Raw genomic sequence first — 22,974 nt, 5'->3', positions numbered from 1 at the left:
GCTTTCCTTGACATAGAAAAAGCGTATGATAGGGTAAATAGGGGTTTGTTAAGTCGATTGTTGACTAGGATAGGAGTGAGTGAGAGGGTAGTAGGGATAATAGATAGTATGTATGAGAACACACGGGCAGTATACAGCCTTGGGGATATAGAGACATAGTGGGTCAACAGCCGTAGAGGGGTTAGGCAAGGGTGTGTACTGTTTGGGCTGTACACAGGAGCTGGCAGAGAGGTTGAGGACATCGGGTTATGGGATAAGGGTGGGGAGTGAACGGTTAGGATGTCTCCTGTATGCAGATGACATTGTGCTCATGAGTGAGGGTAGTGAGGAATTACATCAAATGTTGGCCTTACAAACAACTACACTCGAGCGCCTGGCATCACAACACAGATCAAACAACAAATAAACATGGAACCTCTTCACATACACAGACTTACACTTATGTTCAAGATCACAAACACTCACATTGACATTGATCCACATACATACTTACACAACGCAAACAGTCAACATACTCGTAACACACACATCCATAAATACCAAACATATCGCACTAACACCGATTCATACAAGCACTCATACTTTCCACGCACCATACGTGACTGGAACAGCCTCCCTCAATGGATTTTAGACTGCGGTACAATAGACTCATTCAGAAAACAAATACACACTCACTTGTCACCACAACACACCAACACTAACAATTACACCTGATTCACTTCCCTCCGCTGCACACCCGGCTCCCCCGTCCCCCCAACAGCCAACACAAATATGCGTGTTATGCACCTGAATGGGTGCCCAGCGCATTATAAATCAAGATCAAGAAGAAGAATATAATATTTCTAAACCTCGTAAACCAAAACTAAATTTTAATGATGCATCCATGCATTGTGTATTAATGAATTGATCCTCTATTAACCCGTAAGCTGCGGGACTGAGATTCTGAGTGCGTCGCCTAGTGCGGCTATATCAGCGAGAGATTGACCTTCAATAAATGATATCTAAGTTACATAAACGTGTCATAAATATTACAATACACATATCTGTAGCTCGAAATGTGTTGTATCCTGCATATTTCTTAGATTTTTCTATCACAAAAATGTTTTTCTGGCAGTATCTGAAGCCGCGGCGGAAACTTTTTGGCGCCTGTTTGAAAAGCCCGCTTCCAGAAGGCTTACAGCAGCTTACCGCTCAGCCGCCCAGAAGGCGTACAGCAGTTTGCGGGTTAAGTAAAGATCTGTGATGACCATCTGACTGCTGAAATAGTCAGATCAGCAGCAAATAATGTATATAGAAAAAGGATTTATTTTCCATATTGGGTGACTTGGTCTATCAAATAAAACTGCATATCAAATAAAAGAATGGTAACCAGACAAACTGCTCTTATGCTTAATACATGACCTGCCACTCTGATTTGAAAGTGAGTGTAAACACTTGTTTAATGCCTCCCTCCCCCATGAAAGAAGTTTGAGTAATATGGAGACAACAGTGGCACAGCGCAAAGAATATTACATGTATTTATCATAAACAATTAGACTTAATAAATCTGACAAAAAAGTCTAATTAACCCGGTTGCTGCAGGAATCATGTTTCTTAAAGGTTCCTCTAAGCAAATTAACCCCTTCACTGCGGCGACACCCACGTCGGCGTCCGACAGCGTCACCGTATGGAAAGGGTTAGTCCTCTTCTAAACCTCTTAATCCTCTTCTAAACCTCTTAAGAGGAAATGGAAGAGAATTAAGAGGAATTTAGAGGAGGATGGAGAGGCTTAGAAAAGGATTAATCCTCATCCATTTCCTATCGACCCTTTCCATACTGTGGTGCAGACGTCTGCTTCATGGATGGAAAGGGTTAATGAGAAAAAATCATCACTCATGCAAATCATTATGTAATAGATGTCAACGCATTCGTAATCAGTTGGTGCATCCTCTGTTTTGGGGGATTTATATCAAGCCAAAAATTTGGCCCGTCGCTGGTACGCGGTAAAGCCACAAATTTGGCCCATCACAGGCATCACTGCTACCAGGTCAAATACAACCTAACCTGTCCCCCCACCCCCGCCCCGCCAAATTATGGTGTGCTAGATTGCGCTCATGAACTTTTTACAGCAGTATTTTGAGGCTTCTTTAGATTTCCAGCAGCTTTCAGTTACTACTGCATTGCATTTAGAGAAAAATACAAGACATAGTATTAACCTCATGCAAGATGACTACCCTTATTTTCATATTAGTTAGAGCTTGGCCCCACCTTGCCCGCCCCCCTTCTGCCCAATGATCTTTTCTTCTGGAGGTGCTGTTGGGGAGCCATATGATCTGGTGATGAGGTGCTGGAGTGATTCGTATGTCAAGAAGTGGTGACAAATGGAAAAATTGCTCCATATATATAGTCCTATTTATGTCTACCATATATTGTAGTGTGATTATGGCGTAATCATATTGAAGTGCATCCAGCTTTTCCCTGTCATGATTGTACCAAGTCCAATTTGAATTTGAGCAGTGTTTGCATAGCATGTGTTCATATCCACAACGTCACTGAATGTGGTTCCATTCTACAATATATACATTCCATGCTATAATATGAGGTACAATAACGTGAACTGTCATGAATGAGAGGTGCTACACGTCATCTCCAATCTTCATATGACTAAACATAGCTTTAGAGAGGTGTCTTCAAGGTGTTCCATTCAAAGGAAGGAGGAACAAACAAAGGAAACCTGTGAATAAGGCGGGCTTACTGTATATATCAAATTTAGTAATAACAAAGTGTCTCATCATAAACTTAAAAGGAAACTGAAAACCCATGGGATGGAAGGTAAAGTTTTGAGGTGAAACAAGGTGTGGCTAAGTGATTAGATGCTGAGTTCAGATACAAGGACAAGTGACCAGTGGCATCACACAAGAATGAGTTTTAGGTCCCTTATTATTTATCATTGACATTGATCCATTTAGTGTTAACTTGGGTAAAGAAAAGGAGCTATGTCATGTCATATCTAGAAAATTCAGATTTATTAGTGCATATTTTAATTCCATAGGCTTACTTTAACCCGGTAGCAGCGGGGATCATGTTTCTTAATGGTCCCTCCAAGCGAGAAAAATGAGAAAAAATCATCCCTCACACAAACCATTTCATAATATATATCAAGGCATTTGTGATCAGATTATGTATCACCTATTTTGGGGGGTTTATATCATGACACAAATTTGGCCCGTCGCTGCTACACGGTAAAGCCACAAATTTGGCCCGTCGCTGCTACCGGGTTAAGTATGGCTTCCTTGTGGTTCTTATCTGCATATTTTCCATCATCTCAGACCTCACGATGTCAACAGTGTTCAGAAATATATCTTTAATTCTGTATGCTTTTATTTTATTTTTATTTTTTTATTACTTAGTGTTTATAGAAAAGATGATATATACAAATCTCTTAACATTTACATAACCATTTCAGCACGATGGAGTACCGCATGATGGAAAATCTTTTGACGTGCCCCTATAATAGCAGCCACCAGATTATACCTCATCGGATGGCAATGCACCTTATCAAGTGCAAAAAGGTAATAAATCAGCAGTTACATCATTGTAATGTGAAGGATCTTTAGTAAAGTGATGCATCATTAGAGTAGCTCACTATCATTGAACTTCTATGTACTTGAATATGTTATCCTTGGTTATTTGTAAGTGTAGTGTACATCAATCAAAATCCTTATACACCTCTCCCTCATATATCACACCTTATTGGGACTGTGAAACCCCCCGTGATAAAGAAAATAGCCAAATAATAAAAGTAGTGGTATTTAATATAATTGGTTCCTAGACCTTCCCAGCTTTCCCTAATGTTCTGCTTCCTCCATTCTCTCACTTTTAGAGGCAATAATAACATACACATAGGTAAACATTTGAATTATAAAGCAGCATATTACTGCACAATACGATTCAAATGTAGTTTCTTACCTTGGTGGTGACTTTGAGGTGTGTAGAGGACAAAGCATGGGTATGGTACAGTTCATATGAAATAATGTTATGGTAAGGTTTGTCCCCTAAAAGTATGAAAGGATATTACGGTATGAAAATTTTCTCATAGTACGGCGCCGCACAAAGTTTAACCCGGTAGCAGCGGGGATCATGTTTCTTAATGGTCCCTCCAACCGAGAAAAATGAGAAAAAATCACCCCTCACACAAACCATTTTATAATATATATCAAAGCATTTGTGATCAGATTATGTATCATCTATTTTTGGGGGTAAATATCATGCTACACAGTGAAGCCACAAATTTGGCCCGTCGCTGCTACCGGGTTAAGAACGATTTTTCCGTATCTTTTTCGTACCTTTTCGCACCAAGCCACACCTGCTTGAGTCTGGGTGTAGACCTGTCTCAGCTCCCTGACCAGACCTGAGGGGGAGGTCAGTAGGGTAGCAACAGTAATCGAGGGGAGCGTTTCCAGTCAAGTTTCCGTCCTTGCACGGATAGGTATCAGTAAGTTGCTATGTCTGATGGCATGGTGAGAGGGAGGCGCAGTGTCTGGTAGCAGGTCACAGTGGCGCAGGTGATTTAGTAGTTGTACCGCATACTTTTGGAGGAGGTGCTGGTAGCGGTCTTGAAATGTGGGCAGGTTTAGGGCATCAAGGGCCTCGTCATAGGTGGAGTAAGACGGGCCCAGGATAAGCCTACACGCATGTTTCTGCACCCTCTCAAGCGGGCAGCGTTGGGTGGTGTTGAGGGATGGAAACCAGGCTGGGGAGGCGTGAGTGAGTTTGGGGAGGATGAAGGTATTAGACTCCCATCAGCTCACGTGTTAGAGTTCCCAGTGACTTCAACTGCCTCAGAAGGTAGAGCTGATAGGAGGCTGAAGCGATGGTTCGGCTAACATGCTCCTTCCTAGTCAAGCGGTTGTCAATGGTGACACCGAGAAGCTTGGTTGTTTCCACCACCTGGAGCGGAGTGCTGTTGATGGAGACTGCAGGTGGAGGTGCGGCTGTTGTGGAGGTAGTGATGTGCATGAGGACTGTTTTGTTCTGGTTGACAGTTACCTTGTTTAGCCTCATCCAGTCCTGAAGGTCGTCAAGTGTGTTGTGCAGGTGGCTGAAGTCAGGATGTATATTGTCAATAGTGCTCCCCACTGTAGAGTCATCGACGTATTTCCAGTGCGAGGGAGTGTTGGTCATCACGTCATTTATGAAAATTAAAAATGACAAAGGGCCTATTTTCGTGCCCTGGGGGACTCCGTAGGTAGGCGGTGGCTGAGTGGTAGCGTGCTGGGCCCACATTCACCACGTGATGGACAACGCGAGTTCGAATCCCCACGCTACCACCTCAGATTTTTCAGTCACCGCTGAATGGCTTAAAACTACCCATATGTCCTGAAGACCTCCCATCAACCCGGACTCTAGAGGAAACCGTCCAAGTGAATCAAGAAGGAGTTCCAGGGGGCAGCATGAGCCAAGAGAAGGTGGCGCCACTATATACACTTGCCTGTGCCATGACGGGCTGGGGCCGAATACCATCCAGGCCCCTCAAGCAAGCCTACTGGTGCTATAGGCATAGACGTAAAAAAAAAAAAATAAAAAAAAAAATAAAAATAAAAAGTGAGTGGCTTGGGTGATGAGGTCCTGCCTTGGAATCTCACAACCTGATGATGCGTGCTGAGGAAGTCTGCCATCCACACCACCAGGCATGGGTGAAGCCCCAGGTTAATGGCCTTGTTGATCACTGTGATGTGATCAGTAATGTGATCTTCCATGACAATCCGTATAAAACCAAAACCGTACTATTTGAGGAACGACTGTACTCGTGAACAGCTTTGGGCTTCTGTACTTCAAAATGACCCGTTCTGCTTTCTTGCCTGCAGTGACAGCTTTGGAGATGGGAATCAGTCATGTAGACTTAACAGCTGATGGTATAACAGGTGTTGAAGAGGTGCCAGCAACAGATGTGGGACAGACGGGGGGGGTGACAGCAGAGACAGTGCGACAGACCACACCAGGGGTGACAGGTGCCACGATACATTTCTCCAACAAGAACAGAAATTGTAGACAAGTACTTACTTAGGATTTTCAATAAAGACTGGAAAATGTGGCAAAGAGCCTATGAATGAAACAATGTTTCAACAGGTGGATGGTCTAATATCCAAGATGAGTTGATAATACCCATTACAGTCACAACTTCAAATGGCCATGTATGTCTACTTGACACAGTAGACACAAGTAGCCAACCTCATACAGATGAAAATCTTGAAGACCTCAGAAATTCATCATATCAAAAGTGTAAAGATCTCAACTGCCAGGTTGGTTGTGTTGTGACAGATTATGCAGCCAATGTCAACAAGATGAGAAAATAATTAGAACAAGCAAATGAAATGAAGTTGCTAACCTAGGGTTGCACAGCACACATGTTTTGGCTCATAATTTGGAATGATTTGGATAAAAGAGCAATTGGTTCATGTTGTAAAATTTCTTTGAAACTGTAACTCTGCCTCAGCAAGATACTGCCAGGAGGGCAGTCTCTAATGTGTAACTGCTTGAAGATATCCACAGTATAATGAACTAACCAGCTCATGAAATTATGTGAAGTGATAGAGAAAATATTGATATTAAAATTAGAGAGGGTTTTCTTTGTTTATTTCTCCCTTCTATATTGTTGCCTTGTGATAAGACTTTAATCAATGGTATTTGTAAAAAAAATCATATAATTCAAATCTTGATTTAATCAAATTATCTGAAAATAAAATCACTATAATTTGATTTCAATAAGTGAATTAACCCGTTAGCAGCAACGGGCCAAATTTGTGGCTTTACTGGGTACCAGCGACGGGCCAAATTTGTGCTATGATAAAGACCCCCAAAATAGATGATGCATAAACTGATCACAAATACGTTGATACATATTATGAAATGGTTTGCGGGAGTGATGATTTTTTCTCATTCTTCTCGCTTAGAGGGACCTTTAAGAAACATGGTCCCCGCAGCTACCGGATTAAATCAAACAACCCTGACATCTATTCTGATGTATTTATAATATTGTCAGGCATAATTCCTTTTTTGCATCCATTCTTGTCTCAGAATTACCCAAACATGGACATGAAGGAATGCATCTTCAATGCTGTGCATGTGGTGCCGGCCTCAGAGTTCCAGGCACACCTGCTGAGCTGCGAGGACAAGCAGCTTGTGGAGCGAGAAATCTTCAGCCGTAAGTGTTTTGCTTCATCTGCAGTCAGATTAATTTCTCTAATATTATTGCATAGCTCTCCTTTATGCATTGACACCCTTTACTTTGTTTTGTATTCCAAATAAAGATCACTAAAGTCACATAGTAATAAACCTACCAGCATCCCAATGTTGTATTTATTTTCTACAGTTATTCCACTTAAGTCATTGAGACAAATTTTCACTCGAGCAGCACTCATATTTATGTACAGGCCCCACAAATAGAAGTTGGACCTATCCCATAAGAATCCATTGTCTAGCATCCAAAATTCTGTTTGTACAGTATACCCTGCACAAGTCAGACCAATTGGGGCAGAGGCCAATCCGAGTCATCCGAAAATCCTTACCCGAGTTTTTTTTTTTTTTTTTTTTTTTTTTTTTTTTTTTTTTTCCCCCACACCTGTTACCACTAACAGTTGAAATGGTCTGTGTAATGCATTACGTAAATAAGTACTACATACATAAACACACGGCGTATACACAAATATTTTGAAACATTCAATCAGTTTTCCTTGGAGGCGACGTTTCTCGAGAGAGAGAGAGCAGGTTAAGAGATGAGAGCCTTATTGCACAAGGAGGAGAGCATCTTTGTTGCCCCACATTGAGCACCTTCTAATTTAGCACTGTTCTTCACATGGTGGGGGACTAAAACTGTACAGCATATTCCACATGGGATCTGATAAACTACATATTGTACAGTGGAAGTATTACATCTTTATTCTTGAATGAGAAGTTTCTATTGATGAAGCCTAGCATTCTGTTTTCTTTATTTGCTGTGTCGATGCATTGCTGTGAGAATTTGAGGATTGACATGATTTTAATACCCAGGTCCTTGACACTAAATGCTTTTGAGTTTTACACCACACATTTCCAAATGTGTGGGTTGTCACCGAGAGGCGACCGTGGTGTAACGGGTAGCACGTCCGCCCGGCAAGCGGAAGGACTCAGGTTCAATCCCCGGGCGGTGCCTGCCTTTTCTGGTGAACCCGCTACCTCTAACATGGCGCAGTGAGTAGGATCCAGCAGCGATACACATTCCCCAGACTGGCCAGCTAGGGAGGCGGCCTTAGGGGGGAGTTGTGTGGGTTGTCACCGAGAGGCGACCGTGGTGTAACGTGTAGCACGTCCACCCGGCAAGCGGAAGGACTCTGGTTCAATCCCTTGGCGGTGCCTGCCTTTTCTGGTGAACCCCCTACCTCTAACAAAATGGAACCTACTATTTTTTGTTCCAACTTGAAGAATGTTGTATGCATCAGAGACGTGGACATAGAATGCAGCACAGCAATAGAGAGTACATGCAGTGGAAATGAGTTATGTAAGATGTGCATTTGGTGTTTCAGGATGGGATAGAGAAAGTAATGAAAGTGTGTATGAGAGGTTTGGTATGGGTGTGACAGCGAAAGGAGTGGACTGTGGAGTGAACAAATGGGTAAAGCGTGGCACGCTGAGATGGTTTGGCCATGTGATGAGAATGAAGAAGAATAAATTTTTGAAAAGTGTGTGAGAGAAGGATTAAGGGAGGGGGTGTCAGGGGAAGATCACCTGTGAAGTGGATCAATAGGGTGAGAGTTAGAAGTAGCAGGATTGAGTGTGCTGAGAGGGAGTGCCAGAACAGTGAGAGGTGGAGACATTTCTGCTGTGGCCACCCCCTGGAGGGAAGTTCCTGTGAGGGAGTAGGGCATCAGAGATATAGATAGATAGATAGATAGAACTTGAAGTACCTGGCGCTTAACCCGTACAGCTTTTTGGTATTTTGTAATTTCCTCCCCACCCCAATGTCAGGTTTTTTTTTTTTTTTTTTTTTTTTTTTTTTTTTTTCATAAAACAGCTTAAAACCATGAAAAATTAAGAAATGTAACGTCATTTAGCTTACTGTTGCTTAGAAGTCGGTGTTTTGGGCCATTTTTTGTCAATTTGGTAAGCGAAATGGTCGTGTTGCTTGCCGTAGACTTTCTTGTATTGTACGTGCATATCAGAGTAAATCGTTTTCTCTAGACATATTTAGTAAAGACTTATATATATCGTTACTGAGTAACTCATTTTGAGCTTTTTGATAGTTCAACTCAATGTACAGTCGCCCTCAAGAGCGTTCGCTCATGCAATTACAGTTTATACTTGGCCCTCCTTACCAAAATTGCCAGTACAAAATTGCCGGTTCTGGATGTCGGTATACCCACTATACCTCACCCACAACTCTGTCAAACCACTTTCCAACCACCAACCACTTCAATTTCCACATCACAATCTCCAAAACCACCTCCAACATCCACATAAATAAAAAAAATTGTACCCAGAATGATGGCTGCCAGGCTTGCCTGTTAGGGCAATAAATGAAATATATTGGGTGGTCAGTATTCCCAAAGGATCAGTCTACTAGGGCACCACCACAGAAATCACCCTCGGCACACTCCAGTAACAGGAAAAAATAATACGTTAAATACGAATGACGTACATATCTGACGCTCAATGGTATTAAAAAATAATATGTACATCGTACGTATCTGACGCTGCATGGGTTAACTAAATTAAAGGGCATCTCCCAATTATCAGACCAAGCTGACACTTTATGCAAATCTTCTTGAAGGCTTTGTTTGTTTTCATCTGAGAGAATCGAATTTCTAATTTTTGTGTCATCAGCAAATTTACTAATGAGATATTGAGTCCAATGTCAATGTCATTGATGTAAATTATAAATAGCACTGGGCCAATATCTGAGCCCCGAGGGACACTGCTAATGACAGGCACTCGCTCTGAGTTAACTCAATCGATCTATGTCTATTGCTCAACCAATTCATGATCCATTGGTGTACTTTACCTTCAGTACCTCAATACTTCATTACTTATGTGCATCTCTTTTCTCAACCCTTCTTGTTCTTCACTCATCATTCCATCTGTTACCCCAACCAACCTCAGCCAAAACTCCCTAACACCTTCCCAAGCATACAGTGACTAGTGACAGTAAGATTGAAACAGCATCAATAGTTCTGAAACCACTAGTTTGGGGGCAAAATAGTAAAAAATACAAAATAGATTTTTTTTGCTCTTTCACTTGCTTCTGACAAGTAAACCTATGTTTATAGATGAACACAACTGCTAATAAGGAAAGGCCACAAAAAGCCACCATTAAATGCTTTGAATGTGCTCTAATGATTAAAGATGTTAGTAGTGAATTGGGTTACTGAGAGCCCTCACCACCACCAGCCATCCCCACCCTCCTCCACGGCCAGCCAGACAAGAAGCAGAATCCCCTGGCAATTCACTCCTCTTTTATTGTATCAGCCCTGCATATGTTTAAACCATTAACCACTGAATGTTATACAATGTTGCCTAAAGGAGCTAAGATGGAGATTAGTGTCTAGTATGCCCTGGATATATCTGCAAGCTTCTCAGAAGTGTCTCCTCCCTGTTTGACAGTTTCTTCATGCATTCCATCTGCTCCTGCTGCCCTCTGCCTATAACTTTGTTAACTGCTTTTAAACTTTCTCCATAAATAGGTTTCCTGCCATTCTTCCTGGCCACCTTTGCAACCCCTATAAACAAATAATAATGACCTCTGCTGTCATAGTAACATTGGTTTCCTTTGTTCATATATGACTAATTCCCTATTCTTATTTTTCAACAGGTTAACCCTCTCGCGCACCGTGACGCCAGTGGTGTGTAAAAAAATTTAGGGCCAAGTGCACCATGATGCCATTGGCATCAATTTGAACAAAAATATTACTTTTAAATTGTTATATTCACTCCAATCGCGTCATTTTTTGTTTGAGGGTAAGTTTCCTCACCCTCTCCGAAATGAACTAATTGTCAACACTCCGCGTGCACATATTTGAGTGTGGTTGAGAAAACAAAGACAATTTCTGGTCACTCTTATCAGTCAATCTGCACGTCTCGTTGCTGTGGGCTTTAAACTTTTTGTGGGCTTCCGTGCGCCCACCCCATAACAGTGATAATAGTGTTATTTAGTGCAATACAGTGATTTGATTGGGTGTAATTTGTATTATTTTCTCTTTACAGGCAGCAGCGTATTATATTTTATGAATTACGTAAGCAAATGAAAGACGGACTTTTTCAATATTTTTCCTTTTCTGCAAATATTTCATGGTGCTAATTGTCCGATTGGAGATTTGAAGGAACCATAAGAATTCTGATAAAATTCTGCTATTATAAATACATCTACCTTGAAAAGTTGACACAAATTTTTAGTTATGGAGGTGGGAACAGTAGAACAGTAGAAAAATTGTTTAGGCGCACTTTATTCCATGTCCATAAACTGTCCTATGAATTACTATTATTATTTCTTTATTGATTCATGAGAAACTACAACAAATAAGGAACCCATTGATATATTATGTATAATGATAAATGCAGGTTTGGGGGAAGAAAGTAGCTGAGAAACAAAAAATTTTGGCGCGCTAAAAAAACTGCCTCGATCAACGTTAGACCCAATGTTTGAAATGATCGCGGAAAAGAAAACTTATTGAAACTTATGGTGCGTGAGAGGGTTAAGATTGCTTGAGAGAGAGAGAGAGAGAGAGAGAGAGAGAGAGAGAGAGAGAGAGAGAGAGAGAGAGAGAGAGAGAGAGAGAGAGTAATCAGCTTATGTAGATGAGAGAATATTCAAGAATTGGGAATACAGCAGAAATAGAAGGTGACAAAGACCTAACCAAGTAAGGCAGAAGAGAAGAAAAGATTCAAAAGCAAAGTTAAAATTTTCAAAAATGGAAATTGCTTTTTGAAAGAAAGAAAGAGTTGTATGATAATAAGTGTTGGGGTGGTATTAGAAGGGCTGCAGATAAAATATTACCAATTTAAATGGATTATAAGGTGACCATGAACATAACCTTCCTTTCATGATAAATTTCCAGACCTTTGCAGTATTTGGGGATGGCTATACAAAAATTTGTGACCAATAATGTTTTTTATAGGGCCACAAGTAAAGAAGGAAGGCCCATTGGTGAAGCCTGAAGCCGTGCCAGTGGAGAATGTTTCCTTTACATGTGAGGACTGGGAGTCAGAGCGTGTAGAGTCTTCATATTCTCCTGAAGCCAGCATCATCAATAAGGAATTCACCAGGTATGAAGATCAGTGAAGATATTATATATGCTTTGCCTTTGTTTTCTTACATGTGCTTCAGATGAGGGATGAGGGGCAATGCTGCTTCCTCCTGAGGAGTTTTATTATTTTTAGTTCATACCTTGATAGTATATATAAGGGTTGTGCACCTGCCCTGGTACCTGGTACAGGTACCAGTACCTTAACCCTTAAAACGCAGGGTTGTTTTGCCGTGCCTGTCCTCCCACGTGGGCATATTTAGGCAAAAACATACCTCACTTCAACCTTTTATATCTTCACTTCTACTTACCTCCTATGACTAAATGAAGTATTGTTAAGTGTATACCATTAATTGTCCTATGACGTTAATTTGAAGACTATGACCATTGGTAGAGCGGATACGGAATATTGAATAGGATCACTGAAAACACATTTTTATGGACAGTTTTCCACCGCTAGTGGACTTCCCTTCTATGATTTAGTAATAAAGAGCATAACTTTTATACAGTTTATGTGATACACACCTCAAAAAAATTAACTTCCAGGCTTTCCTGATGCCCTTGATGGGTGCTGAGGTCAAAGGGGCCCCATCTTGTGGATGAAATTCACTGGAAGGTGAGAAGAGGTGGGATGTCTAATAGACATCTTCTCAAAGCTACCACAAGGCATACACTGACCAATACCTAGTCAAGGGAGCATAGTTGGGTATTGTTTGAAAGAAAACGACATACTCACTCAACTTCATCACAAACAAACTAAATTTGACGGCGCGCTAATTCAAAAAATGCCTTGTCGACTATTGTCAACACCCGCGGTTTGAGCCCAGGCACCAGCTGTCGGCTATTGTCGACACCCGTGCTTTAAGGGTTAACAATACTGGTACCAGTACATGCTTAACAGTACTGTGGCCATATGCTCAAAATTCTCCCATAGAATGTCTCAAAGGGTTCCACTGAAACGGTCAGCTCACGTGAGTTCCGTGGGGTTGATTTACAAAGGGTCGCCTTGCTCCCTTTGGCCCATCATTAGCAGGTGTCTGGGAGACAAATAGTCATGCCAACCGGTGGCACTCCAGGCAAAGATTCAGTGATGCTTAATCAATCACATGCAAGTAATGGACCAGCTAATGTTTGTAAGCAGGACAAAACATTCTTGGTTTAAGCTGGAAATGAAAGCCGTGGCAGTATTGTTTTTAGCAGCATCTGATAACTTGCTCACCAGGTATCATATGTTGCTAAATTATTATGTAGCAAAATTCAATGAATACATGATCAACACAGTACCGCATTTTACTTGTATGTTTATGTATCCACCTCAATTATCAGTGAGTTCATGTTTGTCTTTGTGCACCATTTATTTAATATATATGTAATAATATATATAATATAGTGCAGTGGAGCGGGGCCTGAAACCTCATCAGTGGTAAACAGTATGATGATTATATTTAGTTTTATGGCTTAACCCCTAAGAGACGCAAAAAAATCTAGGGGGTGCCTCCGAAGAACGCAATAAACAGCCGTTTTTCAAGTATATTTGTTGTAAAAACACATTTAGTAAATGTTTTACAGCACATCAAGCCAGTATAAATTATTCTTGTAATTACTCTGGAGATTACAGTTAACCCCTTCACTACGACTGGGCGAAAACGGCACCGGCCCCGTATCCTGGCTGGCCGCGCGCGCCAAATTTCAAACGTTGCTTCTGATTATAACAAGTTTTCAGCCATAATTTCAACATAATCATCATGTATTATATATAAAAATATGCAAAATTAAATGGTGGACATAGAGAAACATAAATTATTTGATAATTTTGAGATGTATGCATAAATATACAGAGAAATTTGCAAGAGATTAGCATATCTCTCTCTCTGTTGTATTTAGATGAATGAACAAATAAATACATGAAATGACTTTTGGACAGAAAGACAGAGAAAGAGGAAAGCTTCTCTCCCAGACCCAGTACCATGCTTGTAAATGTAACTCATAGTCAAAGGGGTTAACAAAAGACACAGGAATGTGGAAAGTTGAAAGAGAATCAAAGATTTAATTCTTTTAAACATGCAGAACTGACACCTATGATTATTGTAAATGTTGTGCAATAAAATCCTACAGTATAAATAACTAATAAAGGCTGCATGTTCTGCAGTTTCTATTACTTAGAAGCAGGTGTAGATTTATCATTGTCATTGCTTTCAGACCTCCTCCGTCTGGACTTAGCAAAAGTGCTCGCAAGCAATGGAGATTGAATGAGATTGAACGAGTGAAACGCCTCCAGAATGGACTGTAAGTGTCTTGGGTTTGCAGTATTATTGTTATTATTATTATTATTATTATTATTATTATTATTGTTATTATTATTATTATTATTATTATTATTATTATTATTATTATTATTATTATTATTATTATTATTATTACAGTGCTCCCTTATCATTGCCGGGGGTTAGGTTCCTGAAATACCATTCGATACCTAAAACCATCAATACTGATTTTTATCAAGTCGTGTAACCTCCTGTTTATTTTTTTTCTATCCCACCAACCACTTATATGTCCTGAGCAACTTGCTTGAAATATTTCTTAGATATAAATTGGTTTGGTAATAGACACAACTTGATATCGAAACAAAAATACTTTTTATCAACCCGGTAGCAGCGGGGATCATATTTCTTAATGGTCCCTCCAAGCGAGAAAAATTAGAAAAAATCACCCCTCACACAAACCATTTCATTATATATGTCAAAGCATTTGCGATCAGATTATGTATCTTCTATTTTGGGGAGTTTATATCATGGCACAAATTTGGCCCGTCGCTGCTACACGGTAAAGCCACAAAATTGGCCCGTCGCTGCTACCGTGTTAAATAAATAAGTATGAAAAAACTGGTTGATGTGTGGTTCCATCTGGCTGCGGCGGCCGTGCTGGTACCCTGCCAACTTGCCCAGGCTCAACACGTAATGGCCGCCGCATTATCACCAATGGCAGCATAGCTCATTCCACTTCTTACTTAGTTTAATATTTAGTTCTTTTCTTCCAAGTTAAGCACTTTTCTTGCCCTTTTAGCTTTTTTCTCTCCACTTGGAAGATCACAAGGGCACTTAGGAGCAATGCCGATGAGTAGAACGAAGGACGATAACGTGGCTGTAGCCAGACACACGTCGACTGATGCTATAACTCTGTCCACACTCAAAGCGTGCATCTGGCTCTTAGCGGAGTTTTGTATCAACACATGTAATAGGCTATCTGATCATAACCCTCGCTCATGGGCACTGCCAAAGCCATCTTGATATAAAAGCCTTAGCCTGGGATCGATGACGTCACGCGTTGGGTCCGCAATGCCTCACTCACTAAAACTCTTCTAATTTCTCATCCACCTTTTTCACGCTATCCACTAACATTATTAATAGTATCATTATGATAACTATTATTGTTATTATTATTATTATTATTATTACCTTTTAATTATTTATTATTTATTATTATTATTATTATTATTATTATTATTATTACTGTACATGATTGCATGTATTAGTAGTAATTTTATATTTACTTCATCTTGTATAGTAAATCTAGATCTCCATTAGGTTTTTTTTTATTTTTAATTTAGATCCTGGTTTCTCTAATAAATGTATCACTTACCTTTATCCAGATATAGCATTAGTCAGGGAAATAAAAATATTGATGAAAACATACCATTTACTTTAATGGAAAAAAATAAATCAATAATATTTCAGGGAGTAAATATCAGGTCAAAACAATATTTGTGTAGATAAATGTTGTGCCCCAAAATAGAAAATATGCTCAAGAAAAAAGGGCAATACGTAAATACTGAAAGCATTTATATAAATCAATCCCTACCACTCTACAGAGCATATATCATCAGTCACACAACCATCCTCCATTGCAATAAAATACCTACATTGATCCTTAATTGAAAATGTCTTAAGAGATAACCTATATACTGTCTTCTAAGACTCTTTCAATGTTGACAGCTTCCTTTTTTTATCGTCCTTTCGGCCTACTGTATCATTGTATGATTTTGTGAAGTTATTCAACAAAATATTTGTCACAGGCCAAATACACATCCTCAGAAGTTGACTTACTGATGTATTACATGGACAACATTCCTCTACATCAACCAGAGTCCCTTGAAAATTCAGTGATAACCTAACGAGGGCTAGTCGTTGGTTACTGGTGCACTGAATAAATTCTGTCTTAAAATTGTTTAGGAGAGCTTGAAATATTTGATAGGCGTGGATACACACAGACAGAGTGAAATCTGTTGGCCATTTCAAGCCTCCTCTATCAAGACTGTGGAGATACTGACATTCTTCAGGAATTTCTGCCTCCATTACTTTATCAAGAGAAATCCGACTCACACACAGGTCACACTTAAGTCTTTTCCTGACTACATGAGCTACATAACCAGCAATGTACATCATCACACTTTCATCTTGCTTTGACAAACTCTGCTCTTTGACATACTTCTCAACACCCTTGAATTTCTCCAGACAGTCTACGGATTCAGAGTGAGATTTAGATTCAAGTTGAGAGTGGTTCAATTCAGTGAGAGTTAATGGTCCAAATTTTGATGAACCCATTGAAAGAACATTAATAACTTTGATTTTCCCCTCAGATTCCATTACTTGAGCAACAGCCACATTATAATTTGCACCACTCATTTTCCTGTATTGTCCAAATCTACCTTCCAGTTTGTCTGTTTGGAACTTTCCCAACAAAACATAGCGAAAGTCATGGTCTTTCAAGAGGTAATCACATAACTTAACTAGGGTTGCTGTAGTGTGCTTCAGAGCAAAAGCTGTTTCTCGCGAGAGCTGACCAATCCTTTCATGCTGCACCAATTCCATTCCCTCCCAATCTGCAAGCCACTGAACAAAGGTAGTGAGAAACAGCAAGTTTGGATCTGTAGATGAATCCTGCCTGATGGGGTCACATTGTGCTTGACGGAGGGCAACACCTTTATCTGGAGTTTTAACATTTACTATATGCCACCATGACATGATTTGTTGCAAGAAAGCAGCAGTGCCTGACACACCTGGCAAATTCATAGTTTTCAGTGCAGCCACATTCTTTTCATCAAACAACCTCACAACAAGCTGTACATTCTGCCTTTCTAAGTTATTGGGGAAAAGTACTTTTCTGATAAGCCTGGAGCTAGCTTCACACATTTCTTTCTTTCTTTGGCATACAGTTCTTTCAGTGGCTGTAAACTTGCTTCCTCTTGAATTGTGAGGTTGGAAGGTGAAGGTATTACAAAAGTTTGAATGGGTTTCTTGTGATTGAACCAATTATTTCGTATACATTTTAGCAAATGGACTGAATCAAACAGGAGGAAAAGTTGCTCACTTGAATCATAGGGATTTGAAATGGAGGGGGTAAGAGGCCCATCACATAACTTTTCAAACATCTTTCTATTAACCCTGTTATTGTCAGAAATCAATGAAACAACTTTATATCCAATATCATGTAGGAATGCCAAAACTTTGTGTGTTAAGTCAAGAAGGGTGTCAGCTGTCAGTTTGCAGACTGGATACAAAGCAGCAACATGCTTGTGCTTTGATAAAAGTGATGAAATCATGAAAGCCTGAATTGTTGTTGCTGGTTCATCTGAATTCACAGAAGCACCATAAATTTTCCCTCCTTTATAAGAAAGACCCTTCTTTACATGTATCTCATCAAGCAGTACGTTCACCAGTTTTCTTCACTTTTCAGACTAGAAAATGTTTCCTTCAGAAACAGTTCATGTGAATTTTCTGTATTTAGACACTTAGCACCAGTAGATATACTCAGTTTCCTAAGGTAATTAGGGTGAGGAAGAACGAGAACTCCACTGTCACGCAGACTTGTGTACAGTGATGGATTGGTCATAAACACACTGTAAGACAAAACCAAAAATCACAGCTGTATTTCATACTATCTTTGCAGATCAAACCTAGTTGTTCAGCACAGAACCACATCACTTTCTTTTTGGAGCTCATTTCATCATTGTCAGTTTCCAAAATCTCTTCAATAGTTTCTTTACACTGAGTAAGTTTATCAGTGACAGTTAAAGTTGATGCAGATTCAAGATTAAGGTGACTAAGTAAATTCTCAAATTTTGACCACAAATCACATGCATTTGCTTCTCCTAAAAGCCACTTCAACTTTCTTGGTTTTAAGGTATTATTTTCAAGCCACACTGAAACTGTTAAATCTGACATAACTTTAAAGGACACTGTTAGCTTTGGTTGGCCATCGCAGTTAATTCTAAGGAAAGACACATAGTCATCACTGGAAAGATGCAGCCAACCTTTAGAGAGCTTTTCAGTAAATCCTTCACAAAATTCTTTAAAGCTGTTTATTTGGTCTTTCTCAATCCAATCACTGAACACCATTTCATCACGTTCAATTAGCTTGTCTCTCCTTTCCTGTGGAGTGGTGCGAGGAGCTGGTATTTCCTTGGACATAGACTTGGGCTGGTTTTCAAAGATGGTTGGACAAGCATCTTTATGTAGAGATGGCCTGCCTCTCTTTGCTGTTACTACAGTTCCATCAGCGCGTGTCATACTGTCTTCTGTAATGATGAAACGTTTTTGGAAGTGCTTGGAACAAACAATTGTATTTTCTGTTGGAGTAAAGTCTTTCCTGTGGATAGCCCTCATCCACTGCTGCCGTCGCTGTTCATCTTTAGGGAAACTGAACGCAGAGGCATCTGCAGATTTATAGTTGGACTTGCATCCTGGCACACAGCATGACCTCGGCATCTGCAAATACAAGTTTTATGAAACCTTGTAGCAACAATGTGATAGGCAAGTTATTGAAAATATTATGGATTTATTTATAGGTTGGACCCTTTCCAAGTGTGGATCTGTCGATGCCTCTTCTAAGGCCAACCCCCTTGTTTGGGGAATCTGAGCCTGGCATATAGATAGATTTTTAATAAATAACAAGTGGTAATCAAAGATTAGAACCCGTTTGGAATGTATGGAGTAAAGATTGTATATTAAAATATAAGTTAATATAATCAACTGATATCGCCTTTAATATCTACTAAATTTTACATTACTCGTTTTGAGCAAATGCGTTCATTTGAGTGTAAATAAAGTATATACTCATATCTAAGTAGTTAGGTATAACCTAGAGAGAGAGAGAGAGAGAGAGAGAGAGAGAGAGAGAGAGAGACTACACACACACACACACACCTCAACAACCCTCACACAATGCTCAATGTTAATTAATACAGTCTAATATATTTGTCCTAGTAGGTATGTCTACAACCTGCACTGAATAATTATCCTGAAAACTTTCTATGATCTTATTTTCTGCACGAGTACCACCTACAATTGTTTCCCAGTTTGCTGAGGCAGGATCAAAATCCCGTATAATAAGTGCCCGCCTAGAAATCCCCTATTTACCTCACCTACTACCTATAATGTCATCTACTTCAGGTGACTGATTTGGTGGTGTATACAAAGCTCCAATTCTTACTACCTTGTTTTTATCATCAACCCACAAAGATTATATTCTATCTGATCCCTAACCTAACTAAGGGAAATGTGTTTCTCATGTAAGTCACTACACCCACACTATTTCCTATCAGCTCTCTGATTAATATAGGTATATGGTATACCCATCTACATCATACTCTTTCCTACTCTCCTTAAACTTTTCATTATATAGGTATCCATGCCTCTATAATACATACTACACATAAATCTTCCTCCATTATATAACTAAATAACGCATCCTTCTTGTTTCTCAGGCTTGTAGCCTTAGCATAAACATTTCAAGTATATCATCCTAGATGTTCCCTTTTTCATAATTCTGTTCTCACCTGTTGGCACGTGGCTACAGTTTCTAAAATCTATACAGTAAGTACTCCCGTTGCTAATCCTATCTTGTTTATTCCTATCACCTATCAGTCATATATTAATTTTTTATGCAATGTTAAATTTTAAATTCTCACCTTTGAAAGACAGCTGTTTCACAGGAAGAACTAGTCAAAAGTAGTTGCCAGGAGTAACACTAGCTCACAGGATCATGCTTATGCCAGCCAACCAGAGATGCATATGTATGAAACCGGTCCATGATGCCTTGCAGTAGATTCAGTCTACCTAGAAACAAAGTGATAATTAACATGCGTATTGTCAAGGTGTATTATATCATTCACCTCAGCAAATAGAAAATTCATAAGAACTTCCATCATCAGTTATTACATTTATAATTTAATATCCTGAAAAGGGAGATATTTTACTTTTTTTATATCAGGGGCTGTGGCATTCATCACGGTGTTTGGAATGATATGACACATGATATTCACGTGATTTTTACAGTTTTATACAGTACTATGATAATAAAGTACTGTACTAATTCACAACTAAATAAGTTTCTCACCTTGTACATGGAGTGTCACTGTGTTGGAGCGAGTACATCCGACCACCACAATGTTTGAAATGCAACTGATGCTCCTTGTCCCCCCCCCTCCCGCGCCGGCCACCGCCAGCCAACGGACCCAACGCGTGACGTCATCGATGGTTTTCGCGGCCAGGCTAAGGCTTTTATATAAAGATGGCTTTGGCACTGCTCGGGATTGGGTGTCCAGTCGTGTGCTCAGTCACCGGCCTCTCTGGTGTTATGTTTCTATATTATTTCCCATAGCACGCCTATTGTACAAGATATGCAATTTTGGTAGAAAGAAAAGCATTTTGAACACGATGGTGTAAACAGATTACAGTAAACCCTCTCGTATCCGGGTTAATAGAGCCACGGGGGTGTAGGTTAAGTCTTCAGACCTGAAAACCCAACTTTCAATAATGGCCTACCATAAAGGCAACGACAGAGTACTGCATAGGTGCTTCTGTCCATACTCATACTATGGTATGCCCCATGGCTTTGTAGCAGTAGTCTGCACCGGGGAGTGAAATGTGCGCAGTTGACGTGCTCCGGCCGCTGAGAAAAGGGTTCGAGCAGCGTCGTCACGGTTAGCACTCGCGGCAATCTCTCCCTGGCTTATTGCAGTCCTACTGCACCTTGGGGGGGATCTGTTACTTGGGATTCAGCAATTAGGTGCGACAGCCTCAGCCACTAACCCATTGTTGGGGTGCCTGGCCCCGTGTTCACAGGCAGCAGCTAATGTTCCCCTGCCTGGCCAATCACAGCAGCGGGGCCTGGACCCAACCCAGAAAAGCCCAGGTATTTGTGGCAGCTTCACCGCCCAAGTCTGCACCATCGTGTTTAGCACGTAGGCTTTCTAGCATACCCAGCACTGCCACAAGAAACTTTTTACAGGTCCAGTTTTACAAAACTGGAAGGCTGACGCTCTGTGCTGTTCTTAGGTGTACGCCCACGGCTTTATCACTGTGTAGCTGCATTAGCAACCTCGTGGGTATGAGCACCGCAGGCTTTACCACCCGGGTCAATCAGAAGGCATACGAGAGCAATACCCAAAGTGGTCCAGGCCGGCAATGGGCATCAAGTCCTCTAAGCAGGCCTCTATACGGATGCCCGGGCAGGCACCCCAGGGCGCTACCCTTTTAAGCCCGGCAATGAGCCCGAAGGCCCACAGACGCCGGGCAAGTACGCCAGGCCACCCCACTCTTAGTGTGAGTGGGGAGGATAACCAAGGAGTCAATGACAACTTGGCGCATCCACTTGCGTGGTGATCTGTGGCTGTTTAGTTACACTGTGTTGCCCTTGCGAGCCAGGGGGGGCGGGTATCCCCTGCACAGTGCATCCAGCGGGACCACGGGGAGGCCAGCCACAAGAAGTAACCAAAATTTATGACCAGCCCGCACCTCCAGATTGGGCTGGCCCACGGGGCTACCAAACCCCTGTGGGCCCCTTTACTCGCCTTACCGTAAGCATGGTAAAATCCTTCTTTCACATATCGGACCGAGGGCGGTACGTATCCGTAATTCTTATTCCACCCTCACTCCCGCAGGAGTGCTAGCGGACCCGCACGCCTTTTCCACGACGACAGAGCCCTGCTCACCTAGTCCAGTCTGGATTTAGGCAGTCATCAAGGCTTAAGCTAGGGTTCGCACTGTGTTTCATTTAAACAGTCCTTTGACACTCCCGCCATTTAAACCTGCAATGCCTTGACTCTCGTCGATTCGATATGGTCTGCAGCGCTTGGCAAGGATGTTTATGTGCCAGTCGTACTGCAAAGCACACAGCTTTCCTGCGAATCTTTGCACCAGGGCGTCAATATCATTGCTACGTGCAAGCTGGGGCGCGCCTTACCGGTACGCCACCCGGACAGAGGTTAGAGGCATCACGCAGGCAATTTGAATGACTTTCGGCAGCGGGCGACTTCCTTTTTTTTTTTTTTTTTTTTTTTTTTTTTTTCCAAATATTTTTAAAACTCCCGGATGCGGCCGAGGTCGGATACGGTGCACCCGGATAACTGAGGGTTTACTGTATAGATAAAACCGTGATATATGCGAAACACCAAACATCTCGCATTCCATGGCAGTGATTCTCGCTGAGTTGTGACAAACATATTTATGTTCTACAATCATTACCGAGTCTTTTTTCTACCAAAATAGCATAGGTGAGCTATGGGAAATAATATAAAAACATAACACCAGAGAGACTCGTACCTGAGCAACTGTACAGCCAATCACGAGCAGCGCCTGTGAGTGAGGATTATGATCAAATAGCCTATCATGTGCATCGATACAAAACTCAGCTAGGAGCCAGGTGCACGCTTCGAGTGAACAGA

At 40.9% G+C, this 22,974-nt stretch overlaps 1 protein-coding gene and 1 long non-coding RNA gene across 4 annotated transcripts in view; one reads left to right on the top strand and one right to left on the bottom strand.

The window, feature by feature from the left end:
• The window catches only part of LOC126986743 (protein D7-like), a 46,112-nt gene that overhangs the window by 9,200 nt on the left and 13,938 nt on the right, over positions 1 to 22,974 (top strand). For all 3 annotated transcript variants that reach the window (XM_050843119.1, XM_050843118.1, XM_050843120.1), the window contains exons 2-5: positions 3,446 to 3,551; positions 7,057 to 7,183; positions 12,126 to 12,273; positions 14,451 to 14,537. In XM_050843119.1, coding sequence (XP_050699076.1) covers positions 3,450 to 3,551; positions 7,057 to 7,183; positions 12,126 to 12,273; positions 14,451 to 14,537 — 464 coding nt within the window. In that variant the 5' untranslated portion in view covers positions 3,446 to 3,449. The remainder of the gene's footprint in view (positions 1 to 3,445; positions 3,552 to 7,056; positions 7,184 to 12,125; positions 12,274 to 14,450; positions 14,538 to 22,974) is intronic.
• On the bottom strand, positions 18,177 to 20,758 carry LOC126986744 (uncharacterized). Its single transcript, XR_007739927.1, has 3 exons — positions 20,646 to 20,758; positions 20,218 to 20,365; positions 18,177 to 19,015 (listed from the first exon to the last, which is right to left on the bottom strand). It is a non-coding gene; the product is annotated as an uncharacterized LOC126986744 (long non-coding RNA).

Source organism: Eriocheir sinensis, chromosome 62 (assembly GCF_024679095.1).
Source record: "Eriocheir sinensis breed Jianghai 21 chromosome 62, ASM2467909v1, whole genome shotgun sequence".
Lineage (NCBI taxonomy): Eukaryota > Metazoa > Arthropoda > Malacostraca > Decapoda > Varunidae > Eriocheir > Eriocheir sinensis.
Note: the sequence above shows the minus strand (reverse complement) of the source record. Positions and strands in the feature narration are given on the sequence as shown.